Here is a 20,792-nt window from a genome sequence, read left to right as displayed (position 1 = left end):
ATGACGATCTCCAACAAGCGAGAGTCTAACCACCTCCCCATGACATTCAATGGCATTACGATCGCCATCAACATCCTGGGGGTCACCATTGACCATAAACTTAATTGGACTGGCCACATATATACTGTGGCAACAAGAGCAGGTCAGAAACTGGGTATTGTGGGGCGAATGTCTCCCCTCCTGACTCCCCAAAGCCTTTCCACCATCTACAAGGCACAAGTCAGGCGTGTGCTGGAATACTCTTGCCTCTGAGTGCAGCTCCAACAACACTCAAGAATCTCCACACCATCCAAGACAATTGGCACTCCATCCACCACCTTAAACATTCACTCCCACCACCACCAGCGCACTGTAGCTACAATGTATACCATCTACAAGATGCACTACAGCAACTCGCCAAGGCTTCTTCGGCAGCACCTCCCAAACTCGTGGCCTTTACCATCTAGAAGGACAAGGGCAGCAGGCACATGGGAGCAGGCACCTGCAAATTCCCCTCCAAGTTACACACCATCCTGATTTGGAAATATATCACTGTTGCTTCATCATTGCTGGGTCAAAATCCTGAAACTTCCTCCCTAACATCACTAATACCTTCACCACAAGCTCACCACCATCTTCTCCAGGGTATTTAGGGATGGGCAATAAATGCTGGCATTGCTAGCGACGCCCACATCCCAGAACAAATTTTTAAAAAAGATAGGCACTATCTAGCAACTGTTCAGCAACTTCTCCTTCAGAATTTGGTGATTGGTTTAATTTTCTACACATCACACCACCCGACCACCTTAACTTTTTTAGAACAGGCATTTTCTATTACACAGAGCAACATTGAATTGCTGGGAATTGAGGTTGTAGTATAAGTACAAAGAGGAGACTTCAGAACATGCCAAGGGCATATAACATTTTAAATCTTGAGAACTTGGGCAAAATGAGAGCCCATATCAAAGCACCCTGTAGAGATAGCAGGACATCTTAAAGGGGCTTGTCACTGTTCTCTGGAGGGCCCAGTGGAAAGCCCAGTATTATTTTCTGTTTTACACATCAACAATGTCACACTCATGCCAGACACTGATATAGATGATGTCACGTTTACAATGTAGAATTTCAAAATATGGACAACAGGAGTCAATGCATGAAGAATGGAATTTGATGGGCATCTCATTAATCAGCAGCTATCCCAGAAACAGCAAGTGCCACAGGCTAACGCACCTTGGATACAACACAATAAACTTCGAGACAGAAATTTCAGACCAGGCCAAAATCATTAATGGATTGCTGGCGAATAGGTAGTGGAAGTAGGTGCTTTTTGTGATCGAGAAGTTATAGCGTTAGAAACTCAGCAATGAAAATCTCCAGATATCTTTCCCGCTTGATTACCTCAAGATGTTATCATACAATGTGTACTCCATATTCTTTCTTCTATCTCGTCTTGCGACTTATTTGTGTTGAATTCTTGGTGCCACCTCTTTACCCATTGACTTAATCTTTCCAGTGCCCTTTATCTCACAAGCCCCACCATTGAAAGGCTGCATTGGTGAACAGAACAGGATTTAGAGTGATAGCACAGCAGGCCAGGGCCATTGGAGGGAGCAGTGTGCGGCGGCCCGGCCCGGAAATTGGCGCGGTCCCAGCCTGCAAGACCATCAACAGGCCAGGACCATTGGAGGGAGCAGCGTGCGGCAGCATACCGCTGCAGGGAGCAGCGCGTACTGCTGCAGGAGGGCGATAGCTACGAAGCCAGGTCGCTGATTGCAGTGCGCGCAGGCACAGCAAGAGGGGCGAAGGAGCGGCAAGAGTTTGTAGAGGGAAGTGACCGGGGCGCAGAAGAGGCGAAGGCCCAGGGGCAGCACAGGCTAGCCCACACTGTGATATGTGTGCGCACTTGGTCTATGCAACAGAGCTAGTCTTGAGTAATCCTTGCCACTGGACCAAGACCTAGCTCTGTCAAGCCCGTGTGGTGGCTGGTGTGCAACGGCCACCACACGTTTAAAAAAAAAAAAAAATCCACGCGCAGGCATCTTCCACCCTTCACGATGTAGTTCGGGATTTGGAATATTAGACCCTTCATTGAAACACCTGTGAACTCCATCTGTGAAGTCATCCTCGCTTCGAGAGACTGCCTATGACGATGATCTCACATTGATTAGCATAACTCGCAGCTGCAGCCAATTTGGTGTCATCTGCAAACTTAGACCATTTTGACAATATTCCATTGTCCAAGTAATTTATAAACAATAGGACTGACAATGATGCTGTGGACTCCAAGCCACTGGCAACCAGATTCTACTCTTAACACTTGCACATATGTAGCACCATTATTTGCTGTCTATGGATCAATCCAGCCCAATACTTTGTAATCTATCTCATGGACATGCACCATGTGAATTAATCTACCTTGTGGGAAGTATCAAATCACTTCCTGAAATCCAGGTAGATAGCTGCCACTTTTATCCATCAGATCTGTAACCTTAAAGAAATCTAGTAAATTATTCAGACATAGCCCACCCTTTCTGAAATCATATTGGCTCTCTCTAATCAAACAAGACGATCCCTTATGCTATTTCTCAACAAAGTTTCCGGATGCGAAGAACTTCGATGTAAACTATGAGAAGTAGAAGTGTATTGCACAAGCAATGCGTGAAGAATGAAATTTGGTGGGCGTCTTCTTAATCAGAAATTATCCAGGAAACGGGGAGCGCAACAAGGCTAACATGCCTCAGGCACAATAGCACACAATACCTTTAACTGTTAAAACAGAAATGTTGGACCAGACAGGAATCATGTACCACAATGGACTCTCCACTGGATTGCTGGTAAGTATTGCACACTTACTGTCGTTTATGCCGGCAACAGTTTATAGGTTATTGTAACTTGATTTCCAATTTTTATTCAATCAATTTATCATTATTTGATCGTGCTTTGCTGTTGCCGTTTCCTACATTACCACAGTGACTACACTCCAAAGATATTTCATTGGCTGTAAAGCGCTGTGAGATGTCCGGTGGTCGTGAAAGGCGCTATATAAATCCAACTTATTTAAACCAATTCACATGGTTCTCTTGCATCCATTAGTATTCCACTGCTCTAGAGAAAATTACTAACTGATAGTTATTGGCTGCTCTAACATTAAATATATGCTTCACTCTCTGAACTTTAAATGGCAAATCCCAGTATCCAATTATCTGAAGATAGCCGACATTCTTTATATGAGCATGAAACTAGGCAATATTTTGACTTTGCCGATTTTGTTTTAAGGGATTTATTCCTGGTAATCAATAAGAAAAATGCTTCCACATGGTAATAACTTTTCTATAAAGGACTTTTAGTTAAAAGCAATTTCATAATCGTCCAGGTCAATGGGCAGTGAGGTGAGCTGGTAAGTCCTGAGACTATGTAGAAGTTAGAATGTGGACTACATGTTATACTTGAGGTAACAGAGCGGGAAGGAGAATTTAGTATTTAGATAGCTGAGTTTCTGACCAATATCCGCTCCATCACAAAAACAGCCTAATCCACCTCCATAACATTGCCCACAGTCACCCCTATATCAGCCCATCTGTCATTGAACTCGTGCTCTCCTGGATAGCCTCGCATCCTCCATCAGCCATAAGCTTCAGCTCATTCAAAATCCTGCTGCCCGTATCCTATCCCGGACCAATCCCCAGATCTTTCTCGTCTACATTGGCTTTGAGTCTCCCAACAACCTAAATTTAAAATTCTCATTCTTGTGATTTATATCCTCCCTATCTCTAACTTCCTCCCGGCTTACAACCCTCCCCACATTCATCGAACTCTGGTCCTCTGACTTTGGCAGACTTGTGAATAAACTAGAAGTGTAAAATTCTCTTAAATTTTTAGTCATTCACGGTTAATCCTTGAATAGCACACCAGCCATCAGTTCTGGTTACAATTTTGTTCTAAGCAATTGAAAACAGAAAGGAAATGTTTTCTTGGCCGCTTTAAAAGAAGGTGGTGTTACGATGAAACAAATATTAAAAGACAAAGTAGCAAACAAAGCCATTGGCTGGATAAATGCTGGCGGGGCATAGGAAAAAAGGGGTTGTTTGGAAAGGTTCTTCAACGTCTAATGTTAAAAATAATTGTGATTTAATCAGAACTTATGAATTCTCCCCGCATGTAATAGCCTTTACCCCGTACTGATGCAGATATCCAATGTCTTGTCAGCGGCGTGGAAAGTTTAAAAAGTACAGACGTAAGATTTTATGTCTTTTCATATCTTGTGCAGATGGTTATGTTTAAAAGTAGGTCTATGGTGAAAATAGCCCATAAACTATGGTTGGAGATGAATGCAGCGTGAAATTCAATTATCGTTTTAAAAATAGGGCATCAATCAGCACTTAAAAAAAACGGATCGACATGAAACTGACTCGGAAATCCACTCATTTTCTGACACTACGCAAGATAAGGACTTAATATACTAGTAGCCTGAATGGCAGTGTACTAAATCCAGTGGAAGATGTTTATGTGGTGAATAATTTACACGTGCTTTTAAATGTTTATAAACTACATCTTGTGTTCGTTTTTTTGCGTGTAGTGTCATTTTTAAACTGCAGTAAGAGAAACTATCCGAGCTGTCAACACTTTCCCTGCCTATCGCGCATTGTCTTGGTCCCAAATTCGCGCTATACATTTTACACCTTACTATACTCAGTTACCTTCTCCTGGAGCCAAGTCCGTATTCTCCACTCCTTTGGCTCTGGCTCTCGAGTTGAGAAGACCAAACCTTTCTTGGGGGAATGGCGCTGAGATCATGACGTGTTTTAACAGTTCCTCATCCGTCAGATCTATCTGTCAACAGAAAGCAGCAAGCCAAGAGACTCGCCTTGTGTCTTGGGAGACAAACTGTCAAATGCAAAGACTGGAATAAAATTCGCTCCCATCTGATTAGTGGAACAATCCATTTTTCTTCTCATTGATTTACAACGAGCTATTTCATTTTTTCGTGCTGACTTCTTGACAGTGATCTTTTGGAACAAGTGTGGCAACGCTTCTTCGATTACAGAAAGTGCTGTATCTGTTCGAGTGAGCTATTTCTGGGCGCTGCTTTGCTGTTTCTGACCATCTGAATCTCTCGGCAGCGTTAATCCTGCCCTTCACTGACCGATTTCGCCGGGGAAGAAATTCTGTACTTTTCCCACCTTTCTTTCATTCATTCCTTTCCCGAGACAGCGTTTTATGAGTCACCGACGTGAATCTCGATATGGATGGGAGTCCTTTGCCTCTAGTGACTGTGCTTACAGCTCCTTATGATGCTCAGAGACCTGGAACCAGCGGGCTCCGGAAGAAAACCAACGTTTTTCAGAACAAGCCGCGATATCTTCAGAACTTCGTTCAGTGCATCTTTGCTTCCATTGACCTAAGGGATCGCCAGGGATCTACTGTGGTGGTCGGAGGCGATGGGCGGTACTACAATAAGGATGCCATAGAAATCATAGTTCAAATGGCTGCTGCCAATGGGGTATGTTGCCAGCGGTACATTATCGACCAACACACGAAAATGTGCCTTTATGATGTAGTTCGATGAGTTACACAGATTCAGTGGGTATTTTCACGGTGCAATACAATGTAAAGTTTTTTTGTTTTGTGTGGGATGTCGTAATTGGACTAAGAGGAGAGCAGATGCGATGGGATGACTGGCCTCGTTCTGTGCTGTAAAATTCTATGATAGCACAACACCGATAGCTTAAGGAGGCTGGTGGGCTGTCAAGAAGCGTAAATAATATTTGGCCAGACTCTGAAGGTTATTTATGTTTTGATTTGTACATTGAGCCGATAAGTTACTTCAATTATATTTGATATCCAGATCAAAATTTTATGTGTGAGAGAGAGAAAGAAAACGTTAAAAGGGTGACATCCGAATGCTCATATGCACAACTAATGCTTGATTAGTGTCAGCCTTGGCTCAATGGCAGAACTTTTGCCTCTGAAGGTTGTGGGTTGAAGTCCCACTCCAGAGACTTGAGCACATAATCTAGGCTGACACGTCAGTGCAGTACTGAGGCCTCGATGCCCTCTCAGGTAATCCCACAGCACTATTCAAAGAATATCAGCGAGTCTTGGCCAACATTTATCCCTCCACCAACACCTAAAATAGATTATCTTGTCATTTATTTTATTGCTGTTTGTGGTAGTTTGCTGTGTGTAAATTGGCTGCCACATTTCCTTATATTGCAGTAGTGACTACACTTAAAAATAGTATTTAATTGACTGTAAAGCGCTTTGGGATGTCTTTAGGTCGCAAAATGCGCTATATAAATGCAAGTCTTTCTTTGATATTGTGACAAATTACACATGGCTCTGCTCCCCCCAATAAAAGCTTGGCAAACATTTTGATTATGAAGAAAGTGGTGAACAGTACAGTAGTTGGGGGTCATCTAAGATTCATTGTGAATAAGCTTAAATCCACTTGGAACTGGGTTGAGATTCCAAGCTGAATACATGTGATGCTAGATATGTATAAAACACTAGTTACGGCACATCTAGAGTACTGCGTGCAGTTCTGGTCACCACATTACATTGTGGTAGAGAGGAGATTTACGAGGATGTTGCCAGGAGTGGAGAATTTTAGCTATGAGGAAAGGGTGGATAGGTTGCGATTATTTTCTTTGGAACTGAGGAGGCTGATGGGAGATTTAACTGAGGTGTATAAAACTATGAGGGGCCTAGAACGAGTGGATAAGAACCATTAGGAGAGTGGTCAATAATCAGGTGCATAGATTTAAAGGAATTGGTACAAGGATTAGAGGTGAGTTGAGTAGAAATGTTTTCACTCGGTAGGGGTCTGGAACTCACTGCCTGAAAGAGTGGTAGAGGTAGAAACCCTCATCACATTTTAAAAAGTACTTGGATATGTGTCATAATCTACAATGCTACAGCCTAAGAGCTGGAAGTGGGATTAGGCTGGATAGCTCTTTATCAGCAGGCACAGACATGATGGCCGAATGGCTTCCTTCTGTGCCATAACTTTCTATGATTCTATAACCTTACAGCTAACGTTTTGAGAGACAAGTCTGGTGTTGATTCAAACACAGGACTCCAAGGTGAATGCAATAGTGTGCTTAACCCATTCAGTCCCCTTTTACCTCTATTCTTCTATGCATTTGGGAGAGTAAACAAAATGGTCTCACATTCTTGCATTATTTCTGATTGTAGTGCTTTCTACCCAAGGTGCATTTCATTTTCCCAAGGAAAGGTTATTTCTCCTTTGCTTTGTTTTGAAGGGAAGGGATGAGATGGTAGTAACATAGACTGAATTTTACTATCACAAAACTTTCCACTCTGCTTTTCCTTTCACATCTGTTGAAAAATGCATTCTCCATTTGCAGTACAGGATGTATATTAGTAGAAGGTTATGTGCATTTTGTTTTCAAACTTTGTGCAATAATGGGATACTCACGGGGACAACTATTAAATAAATTGTCAACCTATCACAGACCTTCCCTTTTGTTCTTTCCTTCCCTCCCCTCCCCCTTTCAGTGCTCCTTCAGAATCTGTTAATTTCAAACTTTTGCCAGTTCTGACGAAGGGTCATCGATCTGAAAAGTTGACTCTTTCTCTCCACAGATGCTGCCTGATCCGCTGAGATTCCTGTTTTTATTTCAGATTCCAACATCTGTAGTAATTTGCTTTTGTATGAAATAAATTGGACTGGATGACTAATGGGACTAATGCATGGTTCAGCAGTTTTAGTTCAGCAGCTTAACATTGCATTGAAACATAGAAACATAGAAAATAGGAGCAGTAGTAAGCCATTCGACCCTTCGAGTCTGCACCGCCATTCAATATGATCATGGCTGATCTTCTATCTCAACACCATATTCCTGCTTTTTCCCCATACCCCTTGATTTCTTTTGTTTCTAGAAATCTATCTATCTCCCTCTTAAATATATTCAGTGACTTGGCCTCCACAGCCTTCTGTGGTAGAGAATTCCACAGGTTCACCATCCTGAGTGAAAACATTTCTCCTTATCTCGGTCTTAAATTTCCTACCCTGAGACTGTGACCCCTTGTTCTAGACCAGTTCGAATGAGGATGGAATTGCAACAAACTGACATATCAAAAATACATGCACCAAATGGATAAAGCCCACAGACTGATCAATCATAAATAGCAAGAGTATAGAAGAGATGGTTAGAGTTACCCTTCAAACGAATGTGCCTTAGAGGTGAAGATAAACATTTCTTCTTTCTCCTGCTGCCAAATCTACTAAGTTAATAGCTATCCAATTTTCTTTCACATTGCCGTACCTTTGTTAAGGTTGATGGCTGATCTGCTGACTGGTTCTTTCCCATTAACTCTGGTTGCCTGGGGGTCTGTCTTCTGTTCCTACTTAATATTAATGACCACCTTCACTCTTCATCCAACCCTATCTATTCTTTACTAATGATTCTACTTTATATTCATCAACTTCCTTCGGATTACATGTGCATGATGCATAAAATCTCCAGTGCTAATGCAGTGCAGTGGCCGAATTACTGCATCTTGATCTCTTCCATGGCATTCATTAGGGCAGTTTCTTTCAATTCTTTAGAGACACAGTGTCTTCATGTCTCTTACAAATCTAACAAGCAGCTAAACTTCCCTTATCCTTTGGCTCCACTCTTATGTCCTTCATATGTTAACAGTTGTGGACTCTCAATCTAGGGGATTTAGGGGACCACGAACAGTAGGAGAGGGCGGCTGCAAGCTACTACGGGGTAGCCATGGGGCTTTTGTTGGGTATGAGTCAAGAATGGAGGGAAAAAGCATGGGCTCTGAGTGTGAGAGTGGAACTGGCGAGAGCGAGCTGGAGTGTAGGGTAGTACAGGTGCATAAGGTGGTGGTATGGGAGTAGTAAGAGCAGTCGTGAACAGGAGAAGGGTACAGGCACTTAGTGTGGGTGGAAAGAGCAGTGGCTTAGAAAAGGCATTCTGTGTCGAGTCGTGATCCTGCAATCCACCATTGAAATATAGTAGCCTTGTTTCATGGACTGCAAAGAAAATCCATCTGCTTTTCCATTCTTCCTACCTAAGTGCATAATTTCACCCACATTATACTCGAGCTGCCACTTTCTTGCCACTCATGTAACCTGTCTATATCCCTTTGTGGACTTTTTGTGTCCTCTCCACAGCTAACTTTCCCACCGAGCTTTGTATCGTCAGCAAACTTGGATATATTACACTCTGTCCCTTCATCTAAGTCATTGATATAGATTGTAAATAGCTGAGGCCCAAGCATTGATCCTTGAGGCACTCTACTAGTTACATTCTGCCATCCTGAAAATTACCCATTTATCCCTATGCTGTTTTCTGTCCGTTAACCAATCCTCAATCCATGCTAATATATTACCCCAATCCCATGGGGACCGCCTATGATGATGATGATGAATCTTGTGTAACAACCTCATGTGTGGCACCTTATCGAATGCCTTCTGAAAATCCAAATATACTACATCCACTGGTTCCCCTTTATCTATCCTGCTAGTTACACCTTTAAAAAAAAACTCTTAGATTTGTCAAACACTATTTCCCTTTCATAAAACCATGTTAATTCTGCCAAATAATATTGTGTTTTTCTAAGTGCTCTGTTACCATGCCTGTAATAATACATTCTAGCATTTTCCCTACTACTGATGTTAAGCTAACTGGCCTAATGTTTCCTGTTTTCTCTCTCCCTCCTTCCTTGAAGAGATAAATAACCAAATTCAGTTCAAATCCCTCAAATGTGCATCTATGTTATTATCAGCTAACCATTCTCTGAAAATGGCCCTAATGCCCAGAAGATATGGCTTGAATGGCTTTCTTCTCATGATGATTAATTTGACAGAATAAAATTTGACTTATTTCTTCTCTATAAATCTCTGATCCTGATATATTTTGTGTTACATAGCATAATGCTCCTATTGTTATAAAACAACTTATCTTCCAACTCAGCACGAGCAATACCATGGGAGATCTGCTACAAATATATTAATAATCTTGTGTATTGAAAGAAAGACTTGCATTTATATAGTGCTTTTCACGACCACCAGATGTCCCAAAGCGCTTTACAACCAATGAAGTACTTTTGAAGTGTAGTCACTGTTGTAATGTAATGTAGGAAACGCATCAGCCAATTTGTGCACAACAAGCTCCCACAAACAGCAATATGATAATGATCAAATAAACTGTTTTAGATGTTGATTTGAGAGATAAATATTGACTAGGACACCGAGGATAACTGCCCTGCTCTTCTGAGAAATAGTGCTGTAGGATCTTTTGCATCCAGCTGAGAGAGCCTTGGTTTAAAATCTCATCTGAAAGACAGCATCTCCGACAGTGCAGCACTCCTTCAGTACTGCACTGGAGTGTCAGCCTAGATTTTTGTGCTCAAGTCTCTGGAGTAACATGTAATTCTTGTGTTCCTGTAAAATCTTTTTGTTGTCTATTTCCATTTCCAGTATTTCTGCCTGCCACCACTGCCTGACTGTCCTTCGATTATCCCTCATTATACTTACTGCGATTCTTGGCCCCATTCAGTCCTTCGAGCTGCGTCTTCAAGGCAGTCGCTACAGTGCAGCACCTTGCCACCACCTGAGACCAACTGAAGTCGGGCCTCCTTTTTTTCCTAGTAGTCTGCTTCCTCGGTAGTGACTTCCCTCCCTCAGCCATTCATGCTGTATCCCAAAGTATGACTGATCTCCAATCCTGCCGCTGTTGCACGACCTGAGTTCTGACCCGACTGTTCCAACCGCTAGTCTCGGCAGTAAAAATTGCCAAATTCCTGACCATGAACTGAAACCAGCTTAAACTTGTTAAACTTCAGTGCTTTTCAATGGCTTCCACCCTTGTAAAATGTTCATTCAGCTTAAAGTAATTTCTCAGTCACAGCTGGACTGCAGCTTTATTCTGAGGGCTGGTAGGCTAAGCTGCAAAACCTGTGTTAATTTATTTAAAAATATACAGAGCTGTTTATGTATTTTATATGACACAGACTTTCCTATCTCAGTGCTGGGAATCCCTTTTCTAAACCACTGCTCTTTCCACCCACACTAAGTGCCTGTATCGTTCTCCTGCTCATTGTTTGCTGCAACTGCTCATACTACTCCCACACTGCCACCTTAAGCACCTGTACTACCCTACCGTCCAGCTCGCTCTCGCCAGTTCCACCCTCACACTCAGAGCCCATGCTTTTTCCCTCCATTCTTGACTCATACCCAACAAAAGCCCATGGCTACCCTGTGGTAGCTTGCAGCCGCCCTCTCCTACTGTTCATGGTCCCCTGAATCTCCCTTCCTTCCTATAAGAAAGAAAAAACTTTCTGCAGGTACAGCAAGCAATTAGGAAGGCAAATGGCATATTGGCCTTTATTGCAAGGAGTACAAGAGTAAGAAAGTCTTACTAAAATATACAGGGCTTTGGTGAGACCACACCTGGAGTACTGTGCACAGTTTTGGTCTCCTTATCTGAGAAAGAGATGGTGCAACGAAGGTTCACTAGATTGATTCCTGGGATGAGGGGACTGTCTCATGATGAGAGATTGTGTAGAATGGGCCTATACTCTCTGGGGTTTAGAAGAATGAGAGGTAAACTCATTGAAGCATCCAAGATTCTGAGGGGGATTGACAGGGTGGATGCTGAAAGGAAATCTTCCCTGGCTGGAGAATCTAGGACTAGGAGGCATTGTCTCACGATAAGGGATCGGTCATTTAAAATTGAGTTGAGGAGAAATTTCTTTACTCAGAGAGTTGTGAATCTTTGGAATTCTCTACCCCAAAGGACTGTGGATGCTGAGTTGTTGAGTATATTCAAGGCTGGTCAATAGATCTTTGGACTCTAGGGGAATCGAGGATCGGGTGGGAACGTGGAGTTGTGGTCGAAGATCAGCCATGATCTTATTGAATGGCGGAGCAGGCTCGAAGTGTCATATGGCCTACTTCTGCTCCTAATTCTTATGTTCTTGTGTAACTTGCCTTGCAATGTCCCAAAGTTCTTCACAGCCAGTTAAGTACTTTTGAAGTGCAATACAAATGGGACTAATTTAACCATAAATCAGTGGCTCTGATAAAATATTTTGTTACAGGGGATGAAAAAGCATATCCTCCAAATCACTTTGAGTAATGTCAAAGGAGATCCACTAGTGATGTCTAAAATATTTTAAAATCCTTTTTTATCAAAATCTTCTTCAGGTGCGTTTCTTTGTAATATGGACAAATGCCATAAAACATTCTTTTATTTCACTGATAGTAACATTCTTTAAGAAGCTGTAGTTAAATTATCAGTAAATGCAAATTAATGAGATATATCACTGAAACTGTGTATTTTACCCTGCAATTACTTGCTGATGGTTTAAAGGTCTTCACTTTTATACAGTGTCTGATGAAATGGCCTTAAGTGAAATGAGTTTTTGGTAATCTTAATCTAATTCCTTGTAGGCACAGATATACAGCATAAAACAATCCATAATTTGCCAGTAAATTTGCAATCTTAAGAATGATCACCCGGATAACCAAGGATGTGGGTAGTGGGAATGTCACCTTAGTACAGTAAGGGAACTCTTCTGAGGTTGGAATTAAGGCATATTGTTGGTGCAGCATAGAAGGGTCTGCACTAACTCATGCCATACTCAACCTGGCAATGCTGGATGCTGACACTGGGTAAGAAATGTTCTATTCCTCAGTACTGGCACTTTTCACCTTTTTGCAAGAATAAAATTAAGGTGTCGCAATTGTGTGGGATAGGCTCGATGGACCAGATGGTCTTTACCTGTACGTCATTGTTCGTATGTTCGTAAATTTTGCTTAAAACAAAGTAGGTTTAAGGAGTTAGATTATTATCACTCTTTCAAAATATTTAACTTTTTTTTAAAAAACAGATTGGACGCTTAGTAATTGGACAAAATGGAATTCTCTCAACTCCAGCTGTATCCTGCATAATCAGAAAAATCAAAGCAATTGGAGGAATTATTCTGACAGCAAGCCACAACCCTGGTGGACCTGATGGAGATTTTGGGATCAAGTACAATATTTCCAGTGGAGGTGGGTAATACTCAAACAGTTCTAGTAGAGATGGCTGTTGATTAAATGAGATTTTTCAAACCAATGCTGTGATGCTCATTCATATTGATTTTCCTTAGAATAGTTTGACTGGCCCAAATTTCCCCAGGAATTGCTCCTTTTTTTTGGAGCAACTTGAATTTTCTGGACTATCTTTTTAGCTGCAATTCTGGCCATTTAATTTGTGCCAGTGTAAGTGAGTTAGTTTTTTAAGTTCCATTTTTTTTTTTCAAAAGAGGGCGTTCCCAGCCACTTACCCCTGTTTTAGGTGTTTGGCCAGCAGTTGCTTCAAACTAACTTAGGCCAGCGTATGTTGCCACTTCTGTCCGTACAACACGGCATCCTAAGGGGGGGGGGAAGGAGAATGCTCAATGCGGCAGGTGGGGTGGGGGCGGCTGGGAGTGGTGGCTGCTGGCATCTGAAGTGGAGGGAGGGAAAAGGCTGAAATCGGCAGGCACAGGGGGGGATGAGGGAGAACGCTAAATGCGGCAGGCCTGGGGGGGAGCTGCGGGGTGCTGAGTGCTGAACGCGGCATCTGAAGTGGAGGGAGGTTGGAGGCTGAAATAGGCGGGGGGAGGAGGGGGGAGGGGAGAGAAGAGATGCACTGTGGGCCCGCACTTCGGCCTGGGATAGGGAAAGGAGGACGCAGCATCCTAAGGGAGGCGGGGAGAATGCTCAACGCGGCAGGCAGGGTGGGGGGGGGTGCGGCTGGGAGTGGTGGGTGCTGGCATCTGCAGTGGAGGGAGGGAGAAGGCTGAAATCGGCAGGGGGGGGGTGGTTGGGGGAGGGAGGACGCTAAACGCTCTGAAGGCTTTCCCTTTAAAAATGGCCGATTGCCAATGTTAATAGACCATTGCGCATGCGTAACCGTTCCATCGCGCATGCGCAACGCTGTCGGCACTGAAACCGATGCTGGACCCTAGCCCTGCCCCCTGCTGGCTCGCTCTAGCCAGCACATCCCTAGCTCCGTCCCCCCCCCCCCCCCACTCTCCTGCGGCTGAAGACTCCCCGAGGATCAGCCAGAATTGCAGGTTATCTTTTCAGCGCATTTTCTCTCCCAGGAAGTCGGCTCCGTGAGATGCGCCGTTTTTTAAGGGGGGGAACATGAGCCCAATGGTAGTAATTGCATCAGTATAGTTCCATCTTTGACCAGAGATAGAAATGTTCATATTTCCCAGAGCACTTCCAGCTGCTTTTCTTATTCCCTGTGATGCCCATTAGAAGCAACCTTTACAGATAAACTATTCAAATATATAAGGCGTGAAATTGGCCAGCGCCCTTGCACCAGTTTTTTCGGCGATATTTCACCTTTTTTGACGGAAAAAGGTGTTCACCTAAATTGGCCAAAGTTGTGTGCTGGCAGTTTTGAAATACCGCTGAAAAGCGGACCACCGTTATGCAAGATGGAAAAAAAGTGATATCACTTTAAATTGGGCGTTCAGCACACCCGCATTCTGGGTGAAAAAAACTGCCCGAGAAAAGTCTGCATTGCAGCCCCAGAAACAGCAGTAAGTGTGAAGACCTGCAAAAAAGGTAAGTTACCAAAGTTTTTTATTTTTTTTTTATTTTTCAGCAATTTGCTAGATAAGTGTCTTGTGAAGGTTTTGTGATTTAAATTTTTTTTTTTTGCAATTTCGTTTTGTGTTTTCTTCCCTCCCAGGCCTGTCCTATTAGCGATAATCAGCCTTGGACTAAAGTTGGCGAGAACCACGGTTTCCACTGCGAATCCTCGTGCAATGCCGATTTTTACCATCGGGCGCATTTTTAGGCCTTTCAAAAATAGCGGTATTTTTAATGGTATTTTTAGTGAAAGATGCTGAAAAAATACCGCTATCACCAAAAGACCAATTTCTAGCCCATATTATTTTTGCCAGAGATCGAAAACAGAAGCAAGAGAAGTTAAGAGTCAACGTCATCCAATAGCACCTGCCAAGTAGAGTTTCCATGAGCCTTTACATTAATTGAAATTGAATGATATTTGGAGGATGAGTGGTGCAAAATGGAATGAGATTCAGAGGGGTTGACGCAGGAGGAAAATACTTAAAAGAAAGGCTGGGGAAATATTTGTTAGGAATGACTCTCTCCGCTAAGAAGAGTAGCCATTTCATAAATCCATTTGCAGTCTTGTGATCTTCCGTTTTCTATCTCTGGCAAAAATAACATATATTTAAATGGTTTATCTGTAAAGGTTGCTTCTGATGGGCTACTTTTAGATTGAGCAGGCTTTGGCTTCCTTCCCAATCTTGGATGCTGATCCCAACTCAATTGATGAGAGTCTGAGGTACTAGTGCAGCTTAGATGCTGGGACTGCTTAGCTCAATTGCAGTAGCTTAATGTGACATCTTAGTAGGCCAGAGATTTGATAGAACGGGCCTCTATTAAGCATCTGTTTCAAAGTAGAGAATATCTTCTTTTCGCGAAGCAGTGTTCATGATTTTCACTTCTCTTCTCTTCCCTTCCCAAAAAGTATTGTTCCCCTTTTCTCTTTTATCATAGAATCTTACAGCACAGAAGGAGGCTATTTGACCCATTGTGCCTGTGCCAGCTCTTTGAGTATCTTTCTAGATTATAAACAGGGGAGTGGAGAACTCTTTCAGTCAAGCACTGGACCTGCATACATGTGTTAAGACTGACAAAATTGTATTCAGTGTTTCTCATTTGTTCTTAAGTTTACAGTATAAACACATTTCTGCATCACATTAATACAGTGTATTCTCTATCCTTCCAATCCCTTTGGTATTTTAGACTATTTGGCAGGAACTGAAATTATGATAGAAGGTGTAGAGCATGTTTCAGGTGATATACCTGCTGGAACCACCATGAGGCATTACACCACACTGCTGAGTAAATAACAATTGATATGTAGCCACACAATAACTTGCTTTTTGTGGTCTTCATTGTGTTTTTATTTATTTTTAATTTACTACTATTACTTCTTCAGATTGGTTCTGCATTATAATTGTGTCTTATGATGCCATTTCTATGCAAGCATACTGAGGTAATTTTGGCTTTGCCAGCGGATTCACCATCATTCCATAGTGCACCACTGAATATTAATTTTGATGGCATTGGCATATATCATAATTGAAATTTCAATACAGAAGGAGACTTTTTGGCCCATCATGCCTGTGCCAGCTCCATGCCAGACCTATCTACTTTAATCCTATTTCTTCTTTTCCCCCTACTAATTTGAATAATTTTCCTCTTCAAATGTTTCCTTGGTAGTCTGTCTTATCCAACAAGGACGTTGATGTGCTAATCATCAATGGCATGTGTCTTCAAGTGGCTGTATAGGCCAATTCTGGATGCACGTAGTCTCTTGCATGTCGGACAAGGGAAGTTCGATGTGCCTGATGCTGATAGTACTGCCACCTATCATTAGTGACCCGCAGACGTTGACATCGGCTTTCTTCGAAGGTCTGGCAGGCAGTCCTCGTGAGGGTTCACCACTGGATTTTATTAGCTGCTGTATTCTCGAGGTCCTTTGGTCGGATGCCACAGTACGAGAGGTTAGCCTTGATGCAATCTTTGTAGCGCTTGCAGGGGCGCCCCTGGTGTCTTCGACCTTCACAGAGCTCGCCGTGAAGAAGCTGACGAGGGATCCTTGACTCATCCATGTGGATGACATGTCCAGCCCACCGGAACTGGGCTCGCATGATCATCACCTCGATGCTAGTTGATTGTGCTCGCTCCAGAACCTCAAAGTTTGACACCCGGTCTTGCCAGCGTATGTGGAGTATAGATCTGAGACTGCGCATATGGAAAGCTTCCAACTTTTTGATGTGACGCCTGTAGGTTGTCCAGGTCTCCCATCCATAAAGGAGAGATGAGAGAACGACTGCTCTACACAACAACAGTTTAGTTGACAGTCGGATGTGGTAGTGACGACTCAACACCTTAGTGCGCAAGCAACCAAGTGCCTGGCTGGCTTTACAGATCCTTGCATCAATCTCCTTGTCCAAGGACCCATCACTTGATATGGTGCTGCCAAGGTACTTGAAGCTGTCCACTGACTTTAGTTGTATACTGCCGATGAAGACTGTGGGAGCAGGTGCTGTGGTGCCAGGGACAGACTGATAGAGAACCTCGGTTTTACTAAGGCTGATGGTTAGGCCAAACAATTCTGTTGCCTCATCAAATTTGCTGAGTATGAATTGTAGGTCACTCTCCTTGTGTGCCATAAGGGCACAGTCGTTAGCAAAGAGTGCCTCTAGGATGAATTGTAACCATACTTTGGTCCTTGCAGCAAGGCGACGGAGGTCGAACAGTGAACCATCTAATCGATATTTCAGGTAGACCCCAAGCTCCAAGTCTTTTATGGCATAGTTCAAGACGCAGGTAAAGAATAGGTTGAACAGAACTGGAGCGAGTACACAATCTTGCTTCACTCCATTTGAGATGGCAAATGGGGCCGTAGTTGTGCCGTCTGAGAGCACTTCACCTGTCATGTTGTCATGAAACAACTCGATGATGTGGACAAACTTCCTTGGGCACCCAAGTTTCGTCAAGATTGACCACAGCGCTGCTCTGTTGACAGTATCAAAGGCCTTAGTGAGGTCAATAAATACAGCGTACAGGTCCATGTTCTGCTCAATGCACTTCTCCTGTACTTGTCTGAGTGCAAAGATCATGTCCGCTGTGCTCCGACCAGGTCGAAAGCCACATTGTGTTTCTGGAAGATTTACTTCTGAGACACTAGCTATGAGTCGGTTCAATACTATGCGGGCGATGATCTTCCCAGCAATGGACAGAAGCGATATTCCCCTGTAGTTGCCACAGTCTGCTTTGTTGCCCTTGTTCTTGTAGAGGGAAACTACCATAGCATCACGGAAGTCCTGTGGCATGTCTTCATCTTCGCAGATGCTAGTTATTATGTCATGAACTCGAGAGTTGCTGGGCCTACTTCCTTGTAGATTTCAGCAGGGATTCCATCCTTTCCTGGAGCCTTTCCAGTACTCATCTGGTTGATGGCTTTCTTTACTTCGTCCATGCTGGGAGGAAGATCAAGATCTTCTTTGATAGGTTGCTGGGGTATGGAGTCAAGTGCTTCTTCGTTCACTGTTGAAGGTAGATTAAGAAGGTTACTGAAGTGTTCTCTCCACCGCTCATTTATGCCAGTCCTGTCTTTGATCAAAGTGCTGCCATCTGCTGAATGTTTAATTCCCCCTTAAATGTCATGACTGACTCAGTTTCTGTACTTGCTGAATGCATCAACATTCTAATAACCCTTTGCATGAAAACATTTCTTCTAAGCTCCCCTTTTATGTTTATGATATTAATTCTAAGTTTATGTCGCTCCTGTTACCGATACCCTGATCAGTGAAAGTACTTGTTCATGTTTGTTGGCTTTGCTCAGTTGGTAGCACTTTTGCCTCGGAATCTGAAGGTTGTAAGTTCAAGTACCACCATGGACTTGAGCAATTAATCTACGCCAGTGATTCCCAAATCTTTTTTTGCTGGAACTTGTACTGGGACATTTATAAACAGCAAGAAACTTTGAAAAGCATTAGTATTGGATATATAGATCAGTGTAGATGTAGTTATATTAGTTTTAAGCATTTAGTTAGGCACTAAATATGGTAGATTTGACCTCAAAATATTTAAATTATAAACAGGCTTCATTTAAAGTGCAATATTACTCAGAGGGGAAATTCCGTGTTTTGACAATTTTCTCCTTTCCTCAGGATTGACTTCTGCCAGGGTACAGTTGCCTAGGTTCTAATTGTCTCCCAGTACCTCACCCAAGTTGTTGTTCTCCATGTGTGGGCCTAGTCAGTCAGCATTTGTGGGATATTTGACTAGAAGCATCACACCGGAGTCTGAACCTACTCTCACCATCATCCCCATACACATACTTTCCAGTAGATAGTGGGACAGTGATTAGCAATTGGGAGTATTTTTTCCCTTTCCCTCTAACCCAGGCATGCTGAGGCCAATTGTACCGCCACTTTTTCCATGCAAGCTAGGATCAGAAGTGTAATTTTCAGCACTCCCACCCTGAAGGTAAGTTCATCTTTTTGTGGGGTAGGTGGAGCTGGAGTGCTCTACAAATCCACCCTGGGCCGCTGCCACTCCGCCTTCCTCCACTCCAAACATCAGGCCCTCCCCCAGCAAACCTGTCTTTGGCCCGGAGGTAGGCCGGGCTGCCCAATATTACGGTGGCCTGAGGCTGGCCGGCTGCTCCGGGGTGCTCGGAACTTTTGCCGCAGCCCACTGTCCTGATCAGCTGTTCAATAGACTGAGAATTGAACCTGGCTCAGTTACACATTGGCTTTACTAACTCCATCACCAGGTAGATAGAAAAGTATTTTTAATGTCTTTTTGCATTCTCCTGGTTAAACTGCAACCTCATGGATACCTATCATCTCAAGTCCCTGATTGGATACACCATCGGAGATAACCTTCTCCAATCAGGTGCTGCTGAACAAAGCTCTGATCCATATAATTTCTACTCTTAGATCGTGACCCAGCAACTGCAAGGCAAAAAGACATTATAAGGCAGGATTTAAGCCCTGGCAATTTATATTTGTTGCTTACTTTTTCACGGCCAGTTTTCATCACTCTTTCCCTGTTCTGAAGGCATTGCGATCTTGCTGGGGTCGTGTTAGATAGGCCCTAGGCTCTCTCCAGTACCTCACCCAGATGGCCATTATTCATGTGCCAGGGAGTTTTCAACAGGCTATTCAATCTTGGGGACATCACTGCCAATCTCAGTCCTATCCTCGTTCCACTGCATGTTGTCACTGAATAGTGATCAGGAACTACAACACTGATCAAATTTTGATTTTTATCTCCCGAACCTGAGGCAATTTGTAGTCCCCCACTACCTCAATTGAGATTAATCAGTTTTGCAGTTTGAGCTTTCTGATCTGTATGGATCAGGTGCTCTCCTGATCTAACATCTCTGATTGTATCTGAGCACAGGATCAGTATCGAGGAGCAGGAAGGATTCCGCTCACTGATAACTGGCTGGGTACAAGCGCACACATTTCATTCAAGTGGGTCTTTATGAAGCACAAGGCAGCAGTTCAAGCAAGAAAGTGGAAATATCTCCTGTCGGGGGAGGAGACACCATTACAATTTTTTGTTGCACATTTTCTATGAATTGGTAGGAATTCTTTAGGTGAAAAGTGCTCATGATGAATTATTAACCAGTAATCGTGCTGGTGTATCTTCTTTACAGTATAATGGGTATACCTTGTCTTTGACAGGTCCAGCTCCCGAAGCTGTCACCGAGAAGATTTTTCAGCTCAGCAAAACTATTGAAGAATATGCTATCTGTCCTGATCTGAAAGTCGATCTAGCTACAATTGGAAAACAACAGTTTGACTTGGAGAACAAGTTTAAACCATTTACAGGTATCTAGTTACTTGCACCATTTCAAACCACTGACTTAAACTAAAATAATTTTGTTGCATAATATCTTTTTGTAAGTGTATCAAATCTCTTATTAAGTCTCCTCATTCCTCGTTGAGTTTACCATTGTACTCAGTGACTTGTCTTTGGGCATGTTAATGCTGCTCTTGGCTAGCCCGTAAGACATGTGCAATAATGGGCTCTGTGATGATTCTCTTGGTGCTTCTGCATGAAGTGTAGTTCGGAACTACAAATCAGTTGCATGCAGGATTGGATGTGCATTTCCCCAATTTTCCTCCCTTCTGTTCTGAAGGTGCTATTCATTCTGGAGTACATGGCTGACCAGTATCTCATCCATTTCTCATATGTGAGTTTAGTGAGTGACGGCAGATAATTTGAGCAT

General features: G+C 43.0%; 1 protein-coding gene across 2 annotated transcripts in view; it reads left to right on the top strand.

Moving 5' to 3' along the window:
• pgm1 (phosphoglucomutase 1) overlaps positions 1–20,792 on the top strand; it is a 135,299-nt gene that overhangs the window by 36,597 nt on the left and 77,910 nt on the right. The window contains exons 1-3 of one of the 2 annotated variants that reach the window (XM_070887056.1): positions 4,842–5,479; positions 12,853–13,015; positions 20,245–20,391. In XM_070887056.1, the coding sequence (XP_070743157.1) occupies positions 5,222–5,479; positions 12,853–13,015; positions 20,245–20,391 (568 nt within the window). In that variant the 5' untranslated portion in view covers positions 4,842–5,221. Of the gene's footprint in view, positions 1–4,841; positions 5,480–12,852; positions 13,016–20,244; positions 20,392–20,792 lie in introns of those variants that run through there. The other variant, XM_070887057.1, reaches the window with a different exon arrangement.

Source organism: Pristiophorus japonicus, chromosome 8 (genome assembly GCF_044704955.1).
Source record: "Pristiophorus japonicus isolate sPriJap1 chromosome 8, sPriJap1.hap1, whole genome shotgun sequence".
Classification (NCBI taxonomy): domain Eukaryota; kingdom Metazoa; phylum Chordata; class Chondrichthyes; family Pristiophoridae; genus Pristiophorus; species Pristiophorus japonicus.
The sequence above is the reverse complement of the archived record's forward strand: the minus strand, read 5'-3'. Positions and strand labels throughout refer to the sequence as shown.